This window comes from Desmodus rotundus, chromosome 9 (genome assembly GCF_022682495.2).
Source record: "Desmodus rotundus isolate HL8 chromosome 9, HLdesRot8A.1, whole genome shotgun sequence".
Classification (NCBI taxonomy): domain Eukaryota; kingdom Metazoa; phylum Chordata; class Mammalia; order Chiroptera; family Phyllostomidae; genus Desmodus; species Desmodus rotundus.
In genome coordinates, this window is record NC_071395.1 from 18,135,623 (window position 1) to 18,154,392 (window position 18,770).

General features: G+C 42.5%; 1 protein-coding gene across 6 annotated transcripts in view; it reads left to right on the forward strand.

Annotated features, from left to right (window-relative positions):
* The window catches only part of DCLK2 (doublecortin like kinase 2), a 124,699-nt gene that overhangs the window by 53,059 nt on the left and 52,870 nt on the right, over positions 1–18,770 (forward strand). For all 6 annotated transcript variants that reach the window (XR_006656681.3, XR_006656682.3, XM_024568949.4 and 3 more), the window contains exon 3: positions 18,376–18,478. Coding sequence is in view for 4 of the 6 variants with exons in the window: in XM_024568949.4 (XP_024424717.1) it covers positions 18,376–18,478 (103 nt within the window). In the remaining 2 variants the exon portion in view is untranslated. The remainder of the gene's footprint in view (positions 1–18,375; positions 18,479–18,770) is intronic.

Below are 18,770 nucleotides of genomic sequence, written 5' to 3' on the forward strand. Positions count from 1 at the left end.
CTAGGATGTGCATTACACAGAAACAAAATACAAATTTTTTAGTTCCCAGAGGTCTAAGATCTTTTCTACTTCTTTAGATTATATCAGATAATTTATGAGATGTGAAACTGATAAAAGACAATGTAACGCCCCATAATTCAGTACAGTACCTCACAAAAGATCTCTGGAATCAGTTTGGTTTTCTAATATATTAACAGTTTGTGAGGAAAGGAAGGAAACCAGAACACATACATTTAAAAGTAGGCACAGATGCTCCCAGAATCCACAGAGAGATGCTTCCATTTGTAACTATTTTATTCCACCGGCAAATTACAAAAGGTTGGGGGAAAATGGGAGATGAGAGAGAATGATTTGCGAAATTATTTTTGAGCTGAATTGTCCAGGGTGCTTAAATTAAAAAGATCGTAAGATAGTATGCCTGATTCCTTCTGTCCTTCGTAGGGTGCTACCTCAAGGGCGTGTCCTGTGTCTGCCGGGACTTAGGTTTGTGATTCTTCGCAGGCTCAGCCAAGCCTCAGCAGTCGTGACCATATCTCTTCCTGTGACTTTTCTTCATGTCACCACCTTCTGTTTATTGATTTTCATTCACTTTTAACATATTAAAAGTAGAATTATTAGGGACTGAGGAGTAACTCCATACTCTGCCTTTTTTAAGGGTGGGGATTTAGGGCCAGCCTAAATCAATTAAATGGTATTGCCTTCATAGATATTTGTATGGCCTTCCTTCTAAAACTTCAGTTCCATATTATGAAAGATTGGAATGTTAATTTTAGTTAACATGAGAACTATCTAGATATTTCAAAGTATTTTAGTGGATATAGTTTCAAATCAAATGTACAGATAATTTTAATGACGTTTGCTGAGCTTTAAGACTATTATTTTAAGGCTCTCCTTGCTGTAGATACTTTTGATTCCAAGGGTATTGATGTAACTGTAGCCTGGAAGTAGTTGTAACCTAACACTGAGAGTGGTAACTCAGACCCAAATTCGGAAAAAAATCTTTTCACTCCCGCGCTCTGCTTCCTGCTCCCATCATTCAATCTATGTTTATTGTGACAGGAGAAACGTCTAACGGATAGTCGTACTGACAGTGAACTGTAGCTGCGTGACACCTCTTTCTTCCCAAACTGGCAAAACACCAATTGCTTAATTATTCTGTAGGATAGTCACCTCATCAAATAGAGTCCTATCTTTTGAAACCAGACATTTAAATCATCCACTTCCTTTTATTTAGTAACAGCTAGATCCTATACTAGCTCAGAGCCCAAGGTCTTAGCTCACCCCGTACTTCTGTGCTGTGTGACTGACTTGATCGTATAACTTCATCTCTGAGTCCCTCTCTTACCTGTGCAATGAAGATAATTATTGTGCCCACTGTTCAAGGTGACTCAGGATTAAAGAAAAAGAACTTCCAGGAAGTGTTTTCTCTGGCAGTAGTACACAGTAAGAACTCAGTAAAAATTAGTTGTTATTAAGTACTTTCTATGTAAATCATTGTGTAGGCAAGCTCAAGAAGGTCGTAATGTGTTTGAGATGCACACTTACTTAACTTGTACCGGATTTTTCTCTCTCTAAAATACCCTGACTTGCATTCCCATTTGGCTCTCATAGTAAGAAAATGAATGGCTATGGTTAAGATGAAGGATCACCAAAGTTCTCATTGATCTTGGGTAGTTAGTTATTTTATTTTAAAATTTCCCCAAATTTCCATAGTTAAGGACAGTCCCAAACCATGAAGCCACCTTTGCAACCCTCTGTTACGTCCATGTTGTTCCTGACAGCCATAGATTTTATGCCAGTGATATAAAGGTACCCTTCAGTTTTGCCTTGGAAATGAAGGTAGAATGGCAACGCCCTAGACAGTGGATCTGAACCAGAGCTGCCTATAAGGATCACCTGGGGGGGAGATCATGAATGCCATTGATGGAATCCAGATGCCTGACCTCTGCCCCAGGGAGATCAATGGTCTTGGGCAAGGGCCCATGGCATCGGCCTTTTACAGCTATGCAGCCGGGGTGGACCCCATTGCTCTAGGAGTACTCTTTTTAGTACTCATGCCTTCCCCACCTCCTACCCCTCCTCTAAATTAAAAGCGTGTAACTCATGAGCACATTGAGGCAATTCCAGATACTCTATAGTCACAGCTGTTCATTAAAAGACGAATGAAAAAGGGTGTATACTGTTTAAAAGTACTTGAAATCTTGTTTTATCAAGTGTAGATTAACCATAAAATCTCTCTTTGGGTAGTTATGATTTATTGTGAGTTGCAATATTGTATAGAAACAAAAGTTACCTTGATTCTTGTCACTCTGTAAGACCCTACTGTTGTCCTTCAAAGATTTTTATCACTGATTTATGAAAACAGTTATGGTTTACTTGAGTAATCGCTGATTTTTTTTTAAAGATTTATTTATTTTTAGAGAGTAGGGAAGGGAGAGAAACATAGACATGAAAGGGAAACATCAATTGGCTGCCTCTCGCACACCCCCAACTGGGGACCCAGTCTGCAACCCAGGCATGTGCCCTGACTGGGAATCGAACCAGCGTTTGCAGGCCAGCACTCAGCCCACTGAGCCACACCAGCCAGGGCAGTCTCTAATTTTGTAAACAATAAATAGGTTCAGTCATCCTGAGACAAGATTCCCTGAAGGCATGAATATTCCTTCTGTCTCTAATGATGGAATATACCTTATGGGAAGGAACTTCCTTGTTTAAGCACATACCTTTTAACAACTCTGGGCTATGGGATTTTGTCTTTATTAAGTGAGAGTGGTCATTGAGCTGTGAGAGCTTGTTCTGTGGTTTCTTCTGATCTTTTCCTGCCTTTCCGTGCTTTAGCACAATTTCAGTTCTGTGGGCCTAGCAGCTGATAGAAATACCAAGGATGTTTGCTGAAATTAGGCTGTAATTTTATATACAATTGCTGCTGATTGGATTGCCCAGGGTGAGGTTTGTTTTTTTTTTTTAATCTGTCTTGCCACATAAAGTTGCTTAGGTTGGGGAGTTTGCTCCAGTCGCTAACTGTGGCTTGTAAACATGCGGCATGTAAGCCGCAGTTGTTGCCATGAGCAGCTGTGCACTCTATTAGCTTGAACACATGGCAGACATTCTCTGGATGAATTAGTGACTGTTGTTGGGAGGAGAGAGGACATGAACTGACCTGTAAAAATATAAATGGGAACCTTGAACCTTAGGATGTTATATTTGTGAGTCCCCTGTTGAGAACCAAGAGAGGGCCACCCTGAACCCTTTGGGTACATTTACAGTGTTATCTGCATTCGTTTTAATTGGCTCACCCAATGTCTAGTCTGGATTCTAACCCTTGCAGTGGTTAAATGCTCATACCAACATCGTATTTGCTTTAAAATCTCACCGTTGTTCTACTTGTTGCTAGCCTTCTTGGTGGCTTGTGAAATGAAGAGTGTATCTTCCCTGGTGTTTCATCTCTGAAGGCAGCAAGTTCTGACTTGTATGGGGAGGAAACATTTTCCTGTTTTTTGTGTGTGACAAATGATGGCCTCAGATGCATATACCAATGCCTTTTTTATCTGAGTTTGCAATTAGAGCGAGGCCCCAGGCCGTGATCACAAGTCCTCTCTGCTCACACAGTCTGTATACTATCGTGAAGAGGTGAGCTCTCCCTGGGCTGATTGCTGCTCCTTTTCTGATGAGGAGACAACCCAGAAAAAGCAGCTTTTCTGACTTTTTTCTGATCCTCCTGGATGGCACGGAGCCTGGCCTCCTTTTCAGAGTTCTTCCTTGTCAGGGGGATAAATGGTGGGCGGGACAGTGCCCAATAATGACTAGGATGGTGCACAATAGCCCTGATTAAAGAGTAGCTCAGTGAGCCTATCTGGGTGCATTATTCTCTTGGGAGGCACATTACTGGGGTGGGGTTGAGGGAATTCTTTTTCATATTCAGGAGATAAATTGCACTCATCAGAGGACTACCAGTTAGTTAAGACAATTTAGAATGTGCATTTCTCGTTTCCAGGAAAAAAAATGCCAAAAATTATCTATTTTGACTGGAGGAGAGAGGAATAAGCATCTCAGAAGCCTGCAGACAGGGAGCTCTTTTGGCCTTTGCAAGAGTTACAGCCTTAGTTTATGAAGGGCAGATGCTCTGTGGCTACACAGGTCACTGTGAAAGATACTCTTTTCATGTATTTAATATTCATGGAAGGTTTCCTATAAAATTGAAAAAGAAAATAGTTTGTATCTGTCTTCTAACCTTGAACCCATCTGCTAGTTATATGTCAGCCAAATGACGCAACAAATCTTAGTTAAGAAGTAATGGAAGTTAATTTGAGACAAATCTAACATTTGAGTGGAAAAGCTAGAAAGGCATTTTATCTTTTGGTTTCTGGTCACCTCCCCCAAAAGGGAGAGGGGGCTATATTTCTGTGTAGTGCTACCATTAGGTTATTAGTCAACAAGGACAGGAACCAAGATCAATAGTTTGGTATGTGTGGCGGCTATTGCAACCCTAAGACTGTCATAGCCTTCCATTAATATTCATAGGTTAATAACTTTGTATCGAGTTGGCAATGACATTTAGCATAGCATGTGTTCGTCATGTAATCAGTCAGTGCTCTAGAAATGGCTAATCCACATTTCTCGCTGATCAACTCCAGATTGTAGCGTATTCTGACTATTGAACTGATTACCAAGCTGAGCTATCTCAGTTTTTCCAAGGTGATGTTGCTTTTGAAGGTCAAAGATAGACGATCTGGTTTGATCTGGAGAATGTAATATTTAATAGCTACCATGAGCTTCCTGGGGCTCAGTAAGAGCATGGTCTACACGGAGGAAGCAGGAGGGGCCACCTCTCGAAGTCACTGTTCGTGCTGGTCAGTTTTCTCTTATCTTTGTTTTTAGCTTTAGATTCAAGGCAAAGACTTCTGGCTACTGTGTGCCCTACCCAGGCCCTTGCCCTGGCTGTTATAGATGGAGGGGAATGATCAGTCACACCTAAGACTGATAACTCTGGAAAACCTCTCGCCGGACATTAAGTGGAACATTACTAAGATATTTCCAACATGAAAATTAATTTAGAAAAATCTCTGCGCAGGACTGAACTGAAAAATGATATCCATTGACCAATGCAGGTAGAATTGTCAGGTTTAGGGGGAAAATGATATAGGACATACTTACACTAAAAAATAATTCGTCTCTTATCCAAAATTCAGATTTAACTGGGTGTCCTGTGTTTTTATCTGACCACCCTGTTCAAAGAAAAGGAAATTAAAGAAAAGAAATATCCTGCTTATGTTTGGAGTGAGGAAGGGAGGAAATCCTGATTACTACAATGGCAAGAAAAGTTGACTTCAGTCCAGTCTACAAGAAACTAGAATTTTTCAAAGTTGGACTAGAAACAATGTGAAAGGGAAAAGGGTAGAAAACATGTAGACGGAAGGCGTTGCATGGGTTATGGAAGATGACAGTGTTCCCTCTGATCTTGGGGAATGAAAAATAGCATGCTGCAGTGTGAAGGTTCTTTACAGATGGCTTGCTCTGATATCCTTATTTCCCCTGGAAGGAAATGGGAACTGAAATATTAAGAGGTTAAGTTACCTGCTCACATTTTTGCAGTCATTAGAAGCAGAACCAAGACCGATCCTTGGTCTCTGACACTTCCTTTCTGAAAACTTGCTCAGTAAAATCTTGACATGCTATGCACATTTAGAGTTAATCCATGTCCTATCGAGTACTTATGATAATGGTGACATCTAAAGAGAGCTTTCTTGTATGAGTGCGATTACTGCACAGACTGAAGCATCAATACCCGAAACACCTTCTCCATTTTAGTAACTACACCCTCCTACCTATAGTGGTCAGGTTCACAATGTTCTTAGCATATATTTCTGACTTATTTGGGCTCCTATAAGTAGCATCACTATTTCCTTACCAGTGGTAACTTCTAGGTCTGTGACTCAAAAGTCTGTATTGTCTGAACCCCTCTTAAGGCACTTATACCATATAAAATAGAAATCATTAGAAAATTGGTCAAAATTAATTTTAATCTAACTAAAATTCAGTATGTTTGATGTAGAAAGTCAGTGTTACCAAGGATAGCGAGACTCACTGGATTGAATCTTCTGAAGACTATAAGTAGACACAATTTGAGAGGGCAGAAAAGTTTGAGAATTGGACTTGGGGATGGAGGGGGTACAGTGGGGGGTAAAGCAAGAACAAGGTACAGAAATAAAAATGATCATGGAATGTTCTAGAAAATCAAACATTGGCTATAGCATAAATTCTCTGCTTGGAAATAGTGTCAAATAGTATTACCACAGTCTCCATTGTCCTGCCCCATTCTTGCCCCTAGTTCTTTTACAGTTAGAATTGAACTTCTCACTTTGGCTAGTCTGGTCCTACCCATTCCGCTTCCTCCCCTAAGGAAGCTTTCTCAGAGCCCTCCAGGCCACCCTTGGACAGGCTGAGCTGAAGATTAATTGGCAAATGAGCTCATCTTCCAACACATCCTGAATATGGCTCAGTAATGTTGTTAAATGATTTCTCTCCCCATGTGCATGTATCTCATCTCTTGCTTACAGAGGCTGCCATTTAGTTGTCACTTCTCCATCACCAAGCTTAGTGCTGTGTGCATGGTTAGTGTTCAGTGACAGTATTTGTCTGAGCTGTTTGTTGTTCCGTATTGAAGGTCTGGCTTGACTTAGCAGATAATAGAAAAGAAATGCAAATGTTCTTTGATAAAAGGACTTTCTCTTCTTCATGGTTATTTTTTTTTTAAACCCCTTTATGTCTAATGTGCTGCCAGGACCACAAAGCTGATCTCAGCAAACATGTGCGTGCAAACATACACATGTGTGACCGGAAGGAATCTACAGATCCTACACCCCAAACCCCTAGTTTTAAGTGACAGAACGGAGACCAGAATGGTCAATAACTTTCTTGAGTTTACCAAACACACTTCAGGCATCAGAATCCAGCTCTCCTCACTTTAGCGAGTGCTCTTTTTTTTTTTTTTTTTTAAAGATGCTTTACGTTTTCTCGTCTTTGTCTGGCAGTACAAGAAAACTTGGCTGGATTCAGAGTGTCTGATTTTTTCAATCTCTTTATGTCTCTCTCCTTTTTCTATTACAGGAGCTAAGTAGAAGGTACCCCTAGGAGTTAGGGGACCTGCTCCTTCCTAACCCTGCCACTGCATCTGTGCCTTAGAGAATTCACTTATCTCCTCTAAGCCTCTGTTTCCACATCTGTAAAATGGGATGAGTGTGGAGTTCAACATCACATAATGCTAGGTCCCTTCTAGTTACACTCAGTAATTCAGTGATAGTTCTGAATTATATTGACTCTTTGAGGATTTAAGAATGTCCTGTTCTTCTTCTCTTCCTTCTTTGTTATGAGGTATTTCCACAGCTTTTGCCAGGAGTGAAGAGTATAAGCATGTGTGGGAGTGAGGGGGAGGGAAAGGTGAGTCAGCAGGTGAATCCAAGCCACTGGGGTGAAACAGACCTGGTGGCTTCCACTCTCCTGTCCAACCTCCAGGTAGTGCAGGATGGAAAATCCAAGCAACACAAGATGACCTTGGGCTTTGGGACATTAAGAATCTTTGGGACATTAAGAATCTTTCTGGTGTATGATGCCCTGTCTTCAGTTCCTCTTTTGTTGTGGTCTAGTGTGGTATCTCAATGTCTGGGGAGCATGATAACACAAAAAGCAAAAAGGGTCTTCCTGAGCATCGTGTAAGGAAGCCCCAGCAGCCCCCACCCCCACCCCATGAGGGAGAGACGTGTGCCCTCTTCACCTCTTTTTAAGTGCTGACCCTGCCCGGAAGGATGTGGGTTGTTTTTTCCCCCTTGAAGGAAAAGCCTACACTTTTGGCAGCAGAGCTGAAAGAGAAAAATTGAGCTTGACCCATTTCTGTAGCAGTGCGAGACTTGCATTGTCCTGTCCGGCGGTATGAGAAACCTTGACCTGGGAAACTGACAGCGGCAATCAGACCCTGGCATTGAGGGAAATGGCGTGAATGTCAATGGGAGCGCCGCCCTGGATGAGGTCGGGAGAGGAAAAGGAGCCACGCCAATTCAAACAAAAGGAAAGGACGGGGGTGTTACCCATACAACTCAGGGCAGTGATGAGAGTGTATTCAAATTATTTATCCCAGCACGATGTGGATGATTTAAGGGGGACGGATTGCTGAACTCTGCTGAAGTGGACAGGGTTATGAATCTTCCAGCATTATTAATCCCACTGTACTGAAGGCAAAAGAGGGGCGGGTGTAACAAAGCATGACCCGAAAGCAGTGAGTCCTCAGACACTGTGCTCCAGCAATGCCCAGGAAATGAGCCCTGGGACCTGCGGTCACTGCCACCCAGATAAAAGTGCCTCCCTCACCAAGCGGATGCCAGGGACACCCCTCAGAGGCACGGATGCGTGTGTCCGCCCACACAGCTGGTTTCAGGATGGCCTTCCTACCAGCCCTTTCCTTGCGCACAGCACTTCCCCCTCTGAGAAGCCACCAACCTCCTGTTTGTCCTGGCCTGTGAGGGTTGGGGTCTCTTCCCCCGTCGACCTCTTCCCAAAGCAGTTGCTCATTGGCGTTAATATTCCCAAGGGGGTCTCCTTAACCAGTGAAGAATAGATAGTGCCTCTCATTTTATAACATGGTCCTGTCCACTTCTTTCAGCCTGTGCCCGCCGGCCACACCCAGACCAGCTGTGTTTCTCAGAAGCTGGGACTGCCTTTGGAAATACACGCAACTGTGGGCCACTTCTAAACATTTATGTAAAAACTACAGTTGACATACAATATTACATTAGTTTCAGGTGGACAGCATAGTCATTAGATGGTTAGTTATACACCTTATGAAGGGATCCCGGTAGGTCTGGTGCCCGTCTGGCACCACACACAGTTATTGTGATATTCTGACTGTGTGCCCTATGCTGTACTTTACATCCTGTGGCCAGTTTCATAACTGGCACCTTTTTTACTCATCTCTCCTCCCCCTTTGGTTCTTATTTGTCTTACGGCAATGCTTCATTTTAGAAGGAGGACCTGAATTTTTAAAATAGGAGCATACTCAGAATACCACGTTTCTGAATAAACCATGAAATAATGCTTTTTTATTAAGTGAAAATGGCACTTGAGAAATACATTACAAACTTTGTTCATCAGGTTGCTGTGTGGGTGAGATTACGTAGCCCAGGAGGGTTTCAGCCAAAGAGAGTTACCTGAGTTGACATTCCTAATACTGTCAGGGAAGAGACCTGAAGAGACCGCCACTCACTGAACACAAGCAGCGACTGTCCTCCTGAAATGGGATGTGACAGGTGGAACTCATTGGTCTGTGAGCTAGTCCTTCTGTAGCTGGAGGGGAGCAAGACAGGGGTTCCTGCGGTGGGGGGTTGGGGCTCAAGGCAGCCAGACTGAGGCAGCACACGCGAGAAATGGGGCCGAAAGGCAGAGCTGTCCTCCACCAGACTGAAGCTCGTCCTTGGTCCCCTGCCAGGGCTGGTCACCAGCCAGTGGTGTGGACTTCGTGGGCCTTTTGGCCCAAGTCTTGCGTTTGAAGGTTTCAGAGCTGGCCTTTAAAAGTCACCGAATGAATTCATGTCATTGCGAGTTAGGTGTAGTTACATACTTCGCTGCAGCACATGCAGAATATGTCACAACTGCTGTAACCCGTTTTGGCATTTCTTCACGTTTTAGTAAGGAGGACACGGTCCTGCCTCTCAGGATCAGAGAAGCCCTTTCCTCCTTAGCCCCTTCCCTGTTCCCCTGCATCCCCTTCCTGTCCATGGTGCTCCTGATGCTGAGGTGCACGTGGGGTCCTGTTTATCTGTGTCCTTCCCGTACACTGGGAGCATTCCTTCCACATTGTTTAGCTTGCTAGAGACAAACTGGCCATGGTGGTAGAAGATAGGTAGGTGGAGTTTCTTGTGGTAGTAACATTTGCTTACATTGGGGATCCTGCTAGTGTTTCAAACACAGTCGTGCCTTCCTCTCCTCCTTACATCTGTTTTCTGTCTAAGCCCTCTGGCTCTCTATAGCCATGCATCTCCGTGCATCTGCTGGTAGTAGAAGCACCTCCCGCACCCCGCTATGAGTCTAACGCTGTGAGCAGCTGAACCTGGAGGCCTCTGCCTGTGTGCTACTACTCATCCACTCATTCATTCAATAAATATTTCCTGAGTGTCCACACTCCAGCATGATGCTGAGCACAGAAGAGAGAGAGGCACAGTCTCCAGGTGCTGAACGGTTTCCCCATCCTCCTTGGCTGCTACAAGCTCACGCTGGCCTATCTCAGCCCCCATCCTGATATTCCATCTGGCCGTATCCACCTGTCTAGGTTCCCAAGGTACCTTGCCACCCTACAGGAGTCCAAGGGTGGCTTGTGTTCATGCTGATGGAGAAATAATGTACCAAAACCTCTTCCCGGGGGGGGGGGGGGGCCTCAGAGTCCTTGAAGCCATGGCAAGGCTGGGTATTTTCTAGGTCATTCAGGTGCCACGACGGCTTGGCAAATAGCCAAGGAGGAAAGAGGCTCCTCTTTTCAGGCTAAATAACAGCCTCCTTGTTGGGAAGGGAATAATCAATCCCAGCTGGGGAAGAGAGACCATGTTCCCTGTGCTTTTCCATTCAAATCTAATCTCATGACATGAGTTTCTGACATGAGTAGCATTCTTGCCCAGACTTGTGGCCCCAGGGAGGGGATGGTTATTTAAGACAGCTGGCTCCCCGAGCAAGACATACAACTTGATGATAAATGCTTACAGACAACTTCCCTTACTCACTGGTCCCAGTCCCAGTCTAATTGACACCCCTGGAGATTTGCAAAAAGAAAAAAAAAATAGATGTTTCTTTGAAAGAATATCATGTCTCTGGATGCAAAAAAAAGATAAGAAATTCTGCATGCATACAGTTCATCAGTATTTCCCAGCTTGTGGAATTCTTCAGGGAGGGATTGCTTTTATGCATTCCCTGTGAAACAGAAGCTTCCTGCGCCTTTAAAACCTGTCTTGTGTTATAGTATAGAATAAATCTGGGATACGGTTTTGTTTTATCTGCCTTTGCCTTGTCTGTAGAAAGGGACTATTTCTGTGAATTAGTGAATTAGATTAGTCACCTTGCAGGCATTTTTCCTGAAAGCTTACACATAGCTCTATCATGAATAATTTTGTTTTAGTAATTTAAAACTTCTCCCAGAGTTTACACTTTTTTTTTTAGGTCAAGAAACCCAGTTCTTGGGAATAACAGTGATGCCTAGATCTCCAGACCTAAATGTCAAGCGTTTGCCACACACTCCTGTCTCCTAACTGGAAGTGAAGTCTGTGAGCAAAGAATGAATTGCCTCACGCATTTTTCTCCCGTCTGGGAACTTAGTCACTATACTGGTTATACTGTAGAAACTAAAATGCACATCCTGAGGAAGTCACATTTATCTGAAAGAATTTGGAAGTATTGAGGGTATGTAGAATTTATCTTTGCAACTTATCAAAGTAATCATGTTACATGGTGAAATGATAATCTTTGAAAAACAAAAACTTTAGGAATGGATCCATGAACTAAAAAAGCGGGTGGGAGGTTAGGAAGAAAAACTAAGACCTGGTAAGGTTTCAAAATCAATACTGAGTGAAAAAAGTAAATCCGAGGATCATATAGTTAGTGTAGTAGAACTTACGTAAAATTTTCACAACATACTAAACAGTATTCCTGTGGGTATTCCTGCGGATGTTTTCTGTGGGTATATTCATCAGTAACGAAGGTCTAAAGACATGGCTTGCAAGGACCCAAGAAGACACTTGATAGTGTTTTCCTGGGTTGGTGGAGCAGGCAGGCAGGCAGGCAGGCAGGCAGGTGGGAGGGAGAATGGGAGCAAATTAATTTATAATGTTTTGTTTCCATATATTAAAGGGATCTGAGGCAAACATGACAAAATAATATTAGTTAATTCTGGGGACTGAACATTATTTGCTGTGCTGTTTGGTCCTAAATTACTTCAGAATACAAATTACCTTAAAAGGCTACCAAAGAAAGAGTTTTATACCTCCATTCTAAAGTTCCACACGAATGTAAGTGGAGTACACAGTCCACAGACATGGCCCTTCTATGGGTATTTGCATTTTTTAGAGTGGTGAGCCGTCTTGCTCTGAATTCTTCTACACTAAGTACTTACTCTAACAACTTGTAAATCAGTTATGCATAGGTTAGGGCAGCAAGTTTTGGCTGTTTCAGGAACAGGTGCCTTTTCAACAGAAAAATCTAACTGGTCTTGGCCTCAGCCAATCTCAATTTCATTTTTAAAAAGTTGACGTGAATACTTCGAATGGATGACATGCTTTCCCTTCCTGGCCAGCCACCCACATGCAGCTTACTCAGAGGATTTCTTTGACTGTAGAGGTGAGACCTTTATCAGCAAAGAACACTGCCCCAGGAAGAATTTCTCTGATTGCTTTGCGTGTAGGATTTATATTGGTTTGAAAATGAAAATTTTGATTTCCTGCCATGTGAAAATAGATGCAGCTAGAGAAATCAAAATCATGTTTTCTGCAGCACAGGACTACCCCCCATTTATTTTTGGACTCAAATCCGGCCTACTTGACTTAAAAGTAGGAGATGCTCACAGAGGGAACTGCCATTGGTGATATTTGTCACTAAAGTGTATTTCCTTTCCTTCCAAAGTCTCCATCCCTCATGCAGTTTACTCTGGTGTTACCCTTAATTTTCTAGGCTAGAAATCTCTCTCCTTCAGCCCACCAAATGTTAGGGACAGAAAACTAGAAGTGGGCAGAGGGGCTGCTTAAAGGGTATTGGGGTGATCTTTTTGATAGAAGAGGCAAAAGTTCAGAGCATGATGGCAAAGGAAGAGGAGAAAAACTTAAATGAAAGAAACAAAAAGAGGACATGATTTTTTTTAAGTACAGGGATGATTTTCCTATAAACCCTACTACTCATTTAGACCCTACTACTACATTAGGTCATAGTAACATGTCTGTGCTGATAGTGCTGAGTGGTTGGTGTTTTCCAGAACAAGTGTCGAATTCACTGATGGTTTCTTCATGCCACCTTCACTGATGCTTCTCAGTCTCTATTCCAAGGAAGGCTCTTAGCTAGTTGGATGCGTGCACCATATGCTAAACTGATGCCTAAAGTGTACACTCATCTGCTGATGGGTTTGTGTATGCAGAGAATATATTTCTGGAAAATGTTGGAGGTTTTGCCTATATGTTAAAAATTTTGAAGTTATAATATTAATACATATTTATACTCTTAAAATTTCTAGTTTGACAGCAAATGGGGTCCTGTTCTAAAACCATGGGATTCTAACTTGTGCTTTTGTTTTTAGAAGAGTTAGCCAATTTGTTTGAAGATATCAATTCAGAACATACTCAGTATTCCCTAAAGTATGGGAGATTGGTCTGAACTTGTACTGACCTTATAACATTACTTAGAAGTTGATTCTTGAAAAAAGAAATGTAGCTATAAGCTTACATACTTGTCATTCATTTACTTCATAAAAGTAGGATATGGAGAAATGATCTGGTTATTTGGGTTTTAGACAAATATAAAAACTTCTCTGAGTTATCTCAATAAGCTGTGTCTTACGTTGTTTTTTTGTAGATTGTCAATCACACTGTTCTTTAGGGAGACAGTGTGTGGTCAAGTATGGAGACTGAGGTGCAAGTCAGACAGGCGGAGTTCAGGTCTCAGCTCCCCCTCACTGGCTCGTTCCTTAACCTCCTCGAGCTTTTGTTTCTTTCTGTGTAAAATGGGAATCATGAGGCCAACTGCACAGAGTTGTTTGGAGGGCTAATGAAAGTCGTGTAGATGGAGACTCACCGTGTACGATGTACAGATAGGCATTCCGTGCTGGTTTCGTTTCCCTTCCTGTTGGAGAAAGAAAATCGTGGGTTAGAAAATCATTGCCGTTTACTTCGATTGTCAGTCGCCTCTTTCCTAACCCTTAGGGTTTCTTTCTTTGCTCATTGCTCAAAGATGACCTTGTCCCAGGGAGCACTGACTCACGTTTGCAAAGTTAGCTCCGGACTCTTTAGAATTAGAGGAACTCTCGTGGTGGTTGGCTTAGTAGGTTTCCTCTTGAGTGCTTCCCCTGAATTCTACAATTTTGCCCCAGCCTCCCTCCCTTGATGGAAAGCCCTAGAGAAGATTTGGAACTTTGGGATGAAGCCCGGGGCCCTCAGTGGGGGCAGTCAGAGGGTCAGTGTAGAAATCACTTCCTTTGTAGGGAGAGTGATCATTATGTCTGCTGCCAGGACATATTTGGTAGCTGAATATCTATGAAAGATCTTGAAAACAAGATCTTTCATTCTGTTGATAGAGGTTATTTCCTGAAACCAGGTCTTTGCTCTCACAATTCTGATCGGTCTTGATCACCGAACAGTCATTGTGAGGAGTCTACAGTGGGCACAGGAAGGCTAGATTGAGTATTTTTTGACAAAAGCAAACTAAATGTAGGGAGTGGTCTGTAGATGCAATTAAGAAGCCTTTTACTGTAAGTACTGTTCATCTTTTAGCTTCAGTTCTGTTTCCATGGCAACCAGATGGTTGGCAAGTGCCTAGCTGAATGGTTTTACAGGAAGCTGAAAAACATTGCTATTCTAAGCAGCTTGCTTTTTGCTGCAGAAAGGGATCCTTCCCTTACTGTAGGCCAGCCAGCATTTACTGGGAACAAAGCAGGCTATTTATGCTAATTATATTCTGGGGACAGGGCACAGAAATGGGGGAGAGGATCTCAGTCCCTGCTTACTGGTCTGTGAATTTGTTTCTTGGGTTGTTGTTTCTAGCAGTTTAGAAGAACCAAATGACTTATCCTTTTCTTTATTTCAGATGTGATTTCCCTGTTTAAGCAGATCTTATATTCTAGAGATGGAACTGGTTAAAAAAAGAAGGTGGCAGTGGTGGGTGTCTGGGCTGATGTCAGTTAGGTGAAGTCAGTCTGCTGAGTTTATAGCTTTTGAGTATCTATAGGGAGTCTGTTTTTTTAGAGTGTCCCCTGCTAGCAACAGATAGGTAACGGCTCAGCGGCTGTTAGGCCTATCCTTTATTGTACGTTAAAACTGTCGTTTGGATTTTCTTTACATCTTAAAACGCTGTATTTCCATTCACATGATAAATTATATATGGTGGAAAAGTCTTTGGGGGGTGGTTCAAAGTTAAGAGCAATTCCATTTTGACAGTTTATGACGTACAGTGCGACCGTTTCTTAGGAAGAAACCATAAGGATATCTATGCGGGTCCATCAGAAGCCGATATAATAATTTCAGTTTCAAATATAAGCCAATTAACAGGACTTCCTTTCTGAGCTCATTCAAATCCTCTTTAGACGCGAGCTAGAAAATAGGAAAAAGATTTTTTTTTTTTGTTTAACTATACTTCAGTAGAGACAACTCTTTAAAACTGAGTAGTGAAAGCATTTAATTTCAATAGGGTGTATGGACTTTTGTTCTCTGTCAGTCTCTCTCTCTCTCTCTCTCTCTCTCTCTCTCTCTCTCTCTTTCTCTCTTTCTCTCTCTCTCATGCACCCACACAGACACACACAGTTAAAGAAAATCCATAAAAAATTCCAAGGCATGCTTTACATTCTTGATATCTATCGCCACATTATTTTTTTCTACAAAATGTGGCCTTTGTTCCATGAGAGAGACATTTCAAGGGTGCTAAGATTTGACCCCGACTGTATTTAGATAAGCTGATGCCAGTTTGAACTAGTCTCTCACTGAGGTCCAGTGATGTTTCTTTTGCATTTTGATCAGGTCTTAGAAATTTTCCACAAAACACAGTTGGAAAGTATCTCAGGAGCGTGTTATTTATTCAACCTCGAGTCTCTGAATAGCACCAAATGGAACACTGAATAGCAAATCGCTTGCTTTGAATCCTCTCTATGAAATGTTCTAGTAGTAGATTTCACAAGTAGTTTTTTCTCAAATCACCCTGAAATAAGGATGAAAGAAGTTTAATTCCCCAAAGGGCTTGCATGATCTAAGATGAGTTTTTAGGAAGTATTTTAAGGTACCTAGAGCCAGAATTTGATCAAGTATTTGCTGAATAACTTCTAAAGGAGCCATAGGATTTGACGAGCTTGTTCAAGGAGTTTGTAGATTATCCTGGCATAGAAAACCAGCAGCATAAACCCTAGAACAAGGACTGCCTTGCATGGTAATGGGTTCATAGGAATTCAGAGAGAGAGTGTGGATGTAGCCTCTAGAGAGGGCTACCTAGAGGAAGTGGTCTCAAAGCATTTTTTTAATTCAACAAAAATGTAGTGAGCAAACCCCGTGTGCTGGGTGCCACGCACTCCGCTTAGAGTGGTCATGATGAGCTAGACCGAGGACACCTGTGGGTGCAGCTCAGTCTGGTCAGAGTCAGAACTCAGAACCAGGGTTACCTCCGTGACGGTGTCTACGCTGGACAAATCACAGAGTTCTGAGGGAACACCTGGTTTTGGAGGGCGCGGAGATTTTGTTGAAATTCCTTTGAAGACATTTGAAGCTGAACTTGAACAGAAATAAATCCCAAACGGACATTGCTATTTACCCACTTGAAATAGTGTTTCTTCCCCCCCATCTCTCAGAAAATGCACTCCACTTTTCCAAAAGAAGTCTCCTAAAACATAAATAAATATGTAAGCTTTTCTTAGAAACTAAAATTGGCTTCAGAATTGTGTAGGAAGGAGAGCTCTTGGAGAACTCCAACCTGCTTTATCATTAACTCCTTTATAACCCTGGAAGGGGAAAGAAATACAAGATTTCCAAAGAGTGCCAGTGGGCCAGGAAATGGAGGCCTCCCCTGGCTCAGAATGTAGTGTCCAGGGAAGACAATCCTTCCGTGTCCTCTACCCCGCCCCCCCCCCCCTTTTTAAGGAAAGGGTTTATTATGCTCCTAGTATGTGCATAGTGCTTTATTAGACCTCAAGCCTTTGTATCTGTTCCTGTATCCTTTAACAGAGACCAAACAGGGAAAGGAAAAGAAAAGTGACTGTGGCAATCTGTTGCCAGTGAGCACTGAAATTATGGCTGCCACCTCTTCCCCCTGACCTAATTAATCTGTCTACTGAAGGACAGAAAAATTACTGTTGTTAGTGGCCCACATTCATCTGGAGAGCTTAGATATGCTCGCATAGATACATTTCTCAGTTGGATGTTTCCCCATTTAGATCCTGCTGGTTGCTTTAATTTTGTACTTTAGCAGAACTGTTACTTTCCACTCATTTGTGTAGCTTTCTTCTATAAGCCACATAACATCCATTATCCCCTGAGGAGCTTCTTGCATGGAAGAAGGAATCAGAAGCAAACAGTAGGTCTACTAAACTGATGCCCTTTTCCTTACCCTTGCTGAGAATGACTTTGAGACATTATTCATGGTATCGATATTTTTTTCTGAGTCAGATTTAGTGACATGGCCCATAACTCAAAGTTAAATCTCTTTAAAATTTTAGGATAAAAAGGAACAAACAGACCACCAGAGTTTGTGATGGTTGCAGAACTCTGAATATACTCAAAACCATCACATTATAAACTTTAAATGAGTGTATTGTATGGTACATGCATTATATCAATAAAGTTGTTTAACAAAAAAAACCCCACCAGCACTGTCCAGGTAGGGAACCCAGAGCAGTTTTGATGGGGCCGAGGAGGAATTATGCAGAAGAAATGGCCAGGATGGGGCTGGAGGGCCAGGCAGGTCCATCCTGGGTGCCCAGTGAAGGAGCACCTTCTTGTTAATGAAGGAAGCCCCTCGGTGCTGTGCAGTCACCCTGGTGCCTTTGAGAGACTGAGTATAACAGTGCGACCCTCACTTATTTTCACATCTGCGAGGGCAGCGGTGCCTGAAACTAGAGGAGCAGGTGAAGACCAGAGGCTACAAAACCCTTTACTCTCCAGGCATCCCGGTGCTGTGTTTGGGTCACCCTCATTTTACTTAATAAGGACCCCAAGGCACAAAAGCAGTGATGCCGGCCATCGGATGTGCCAAAGAGAAGCCCCAGATGCTTCCTTTAAGTGAGCAGGTGGGTCTTTATAGGAAAAACTACAGTGAACAGAGAGTTTGGCACTAAACTGACAGCAGAGACACCATCGGTTCACCTTTGCTGCCCACTAACCAGAGCCCTGGAAAACATCGCTTTCCCTCGCGTGCGTGCCCTTGACTTCACGGGTACGCCAGGAAGGTCGAAGCCAGCCCTGAGCACGTCATTCTGTTGTTCTGAGGCCAGGGACACTCTGTGAAAGTGCTTTGTGAAGAATAAAATGCTCAGAAATGTGACATTAAATGTGACATTGAACTTTTCATTCCAGCTCAATATTATAGGTAAGGCTTAAACATGTATTTAATATTGCTTTTAATTTCACTTTTAATGTTTCTAATTTATTTCTTGGGTGTGATTTTTTTAAGGTTACTTGTCTGCAAGACTTTTTTGGTGATGATGATGTGTTTATTGCATGTGGACCTGAAAAATTCCGTTACGCCCAAGACGACTTTGTCCTGGATCACAGCGGTAAGGCTGTCTGTAACCCGGGGGTGGAGGCGGGGTGTAGTCACGTGGTGCGGATTAAGTGGTCTTCACGCCATCTTTGAAGACAGATGGCATTGACAGTAGTCTTTCTGAATTAATGGGACTAGAGGATAAAATGAAAGTAAAAAAAAAAAAAAAAACCTGATTCAGTAGTTAAGTAGTACTCACTTTTTATTGATTTTGTTCTCCTTTTCACTGCATTGTTTTGCTTCAGAAATGCATTTCCTGCCCTCTTTCAGAATGCAGGCTGGCCCTGCCACCCCTAATAGTATGG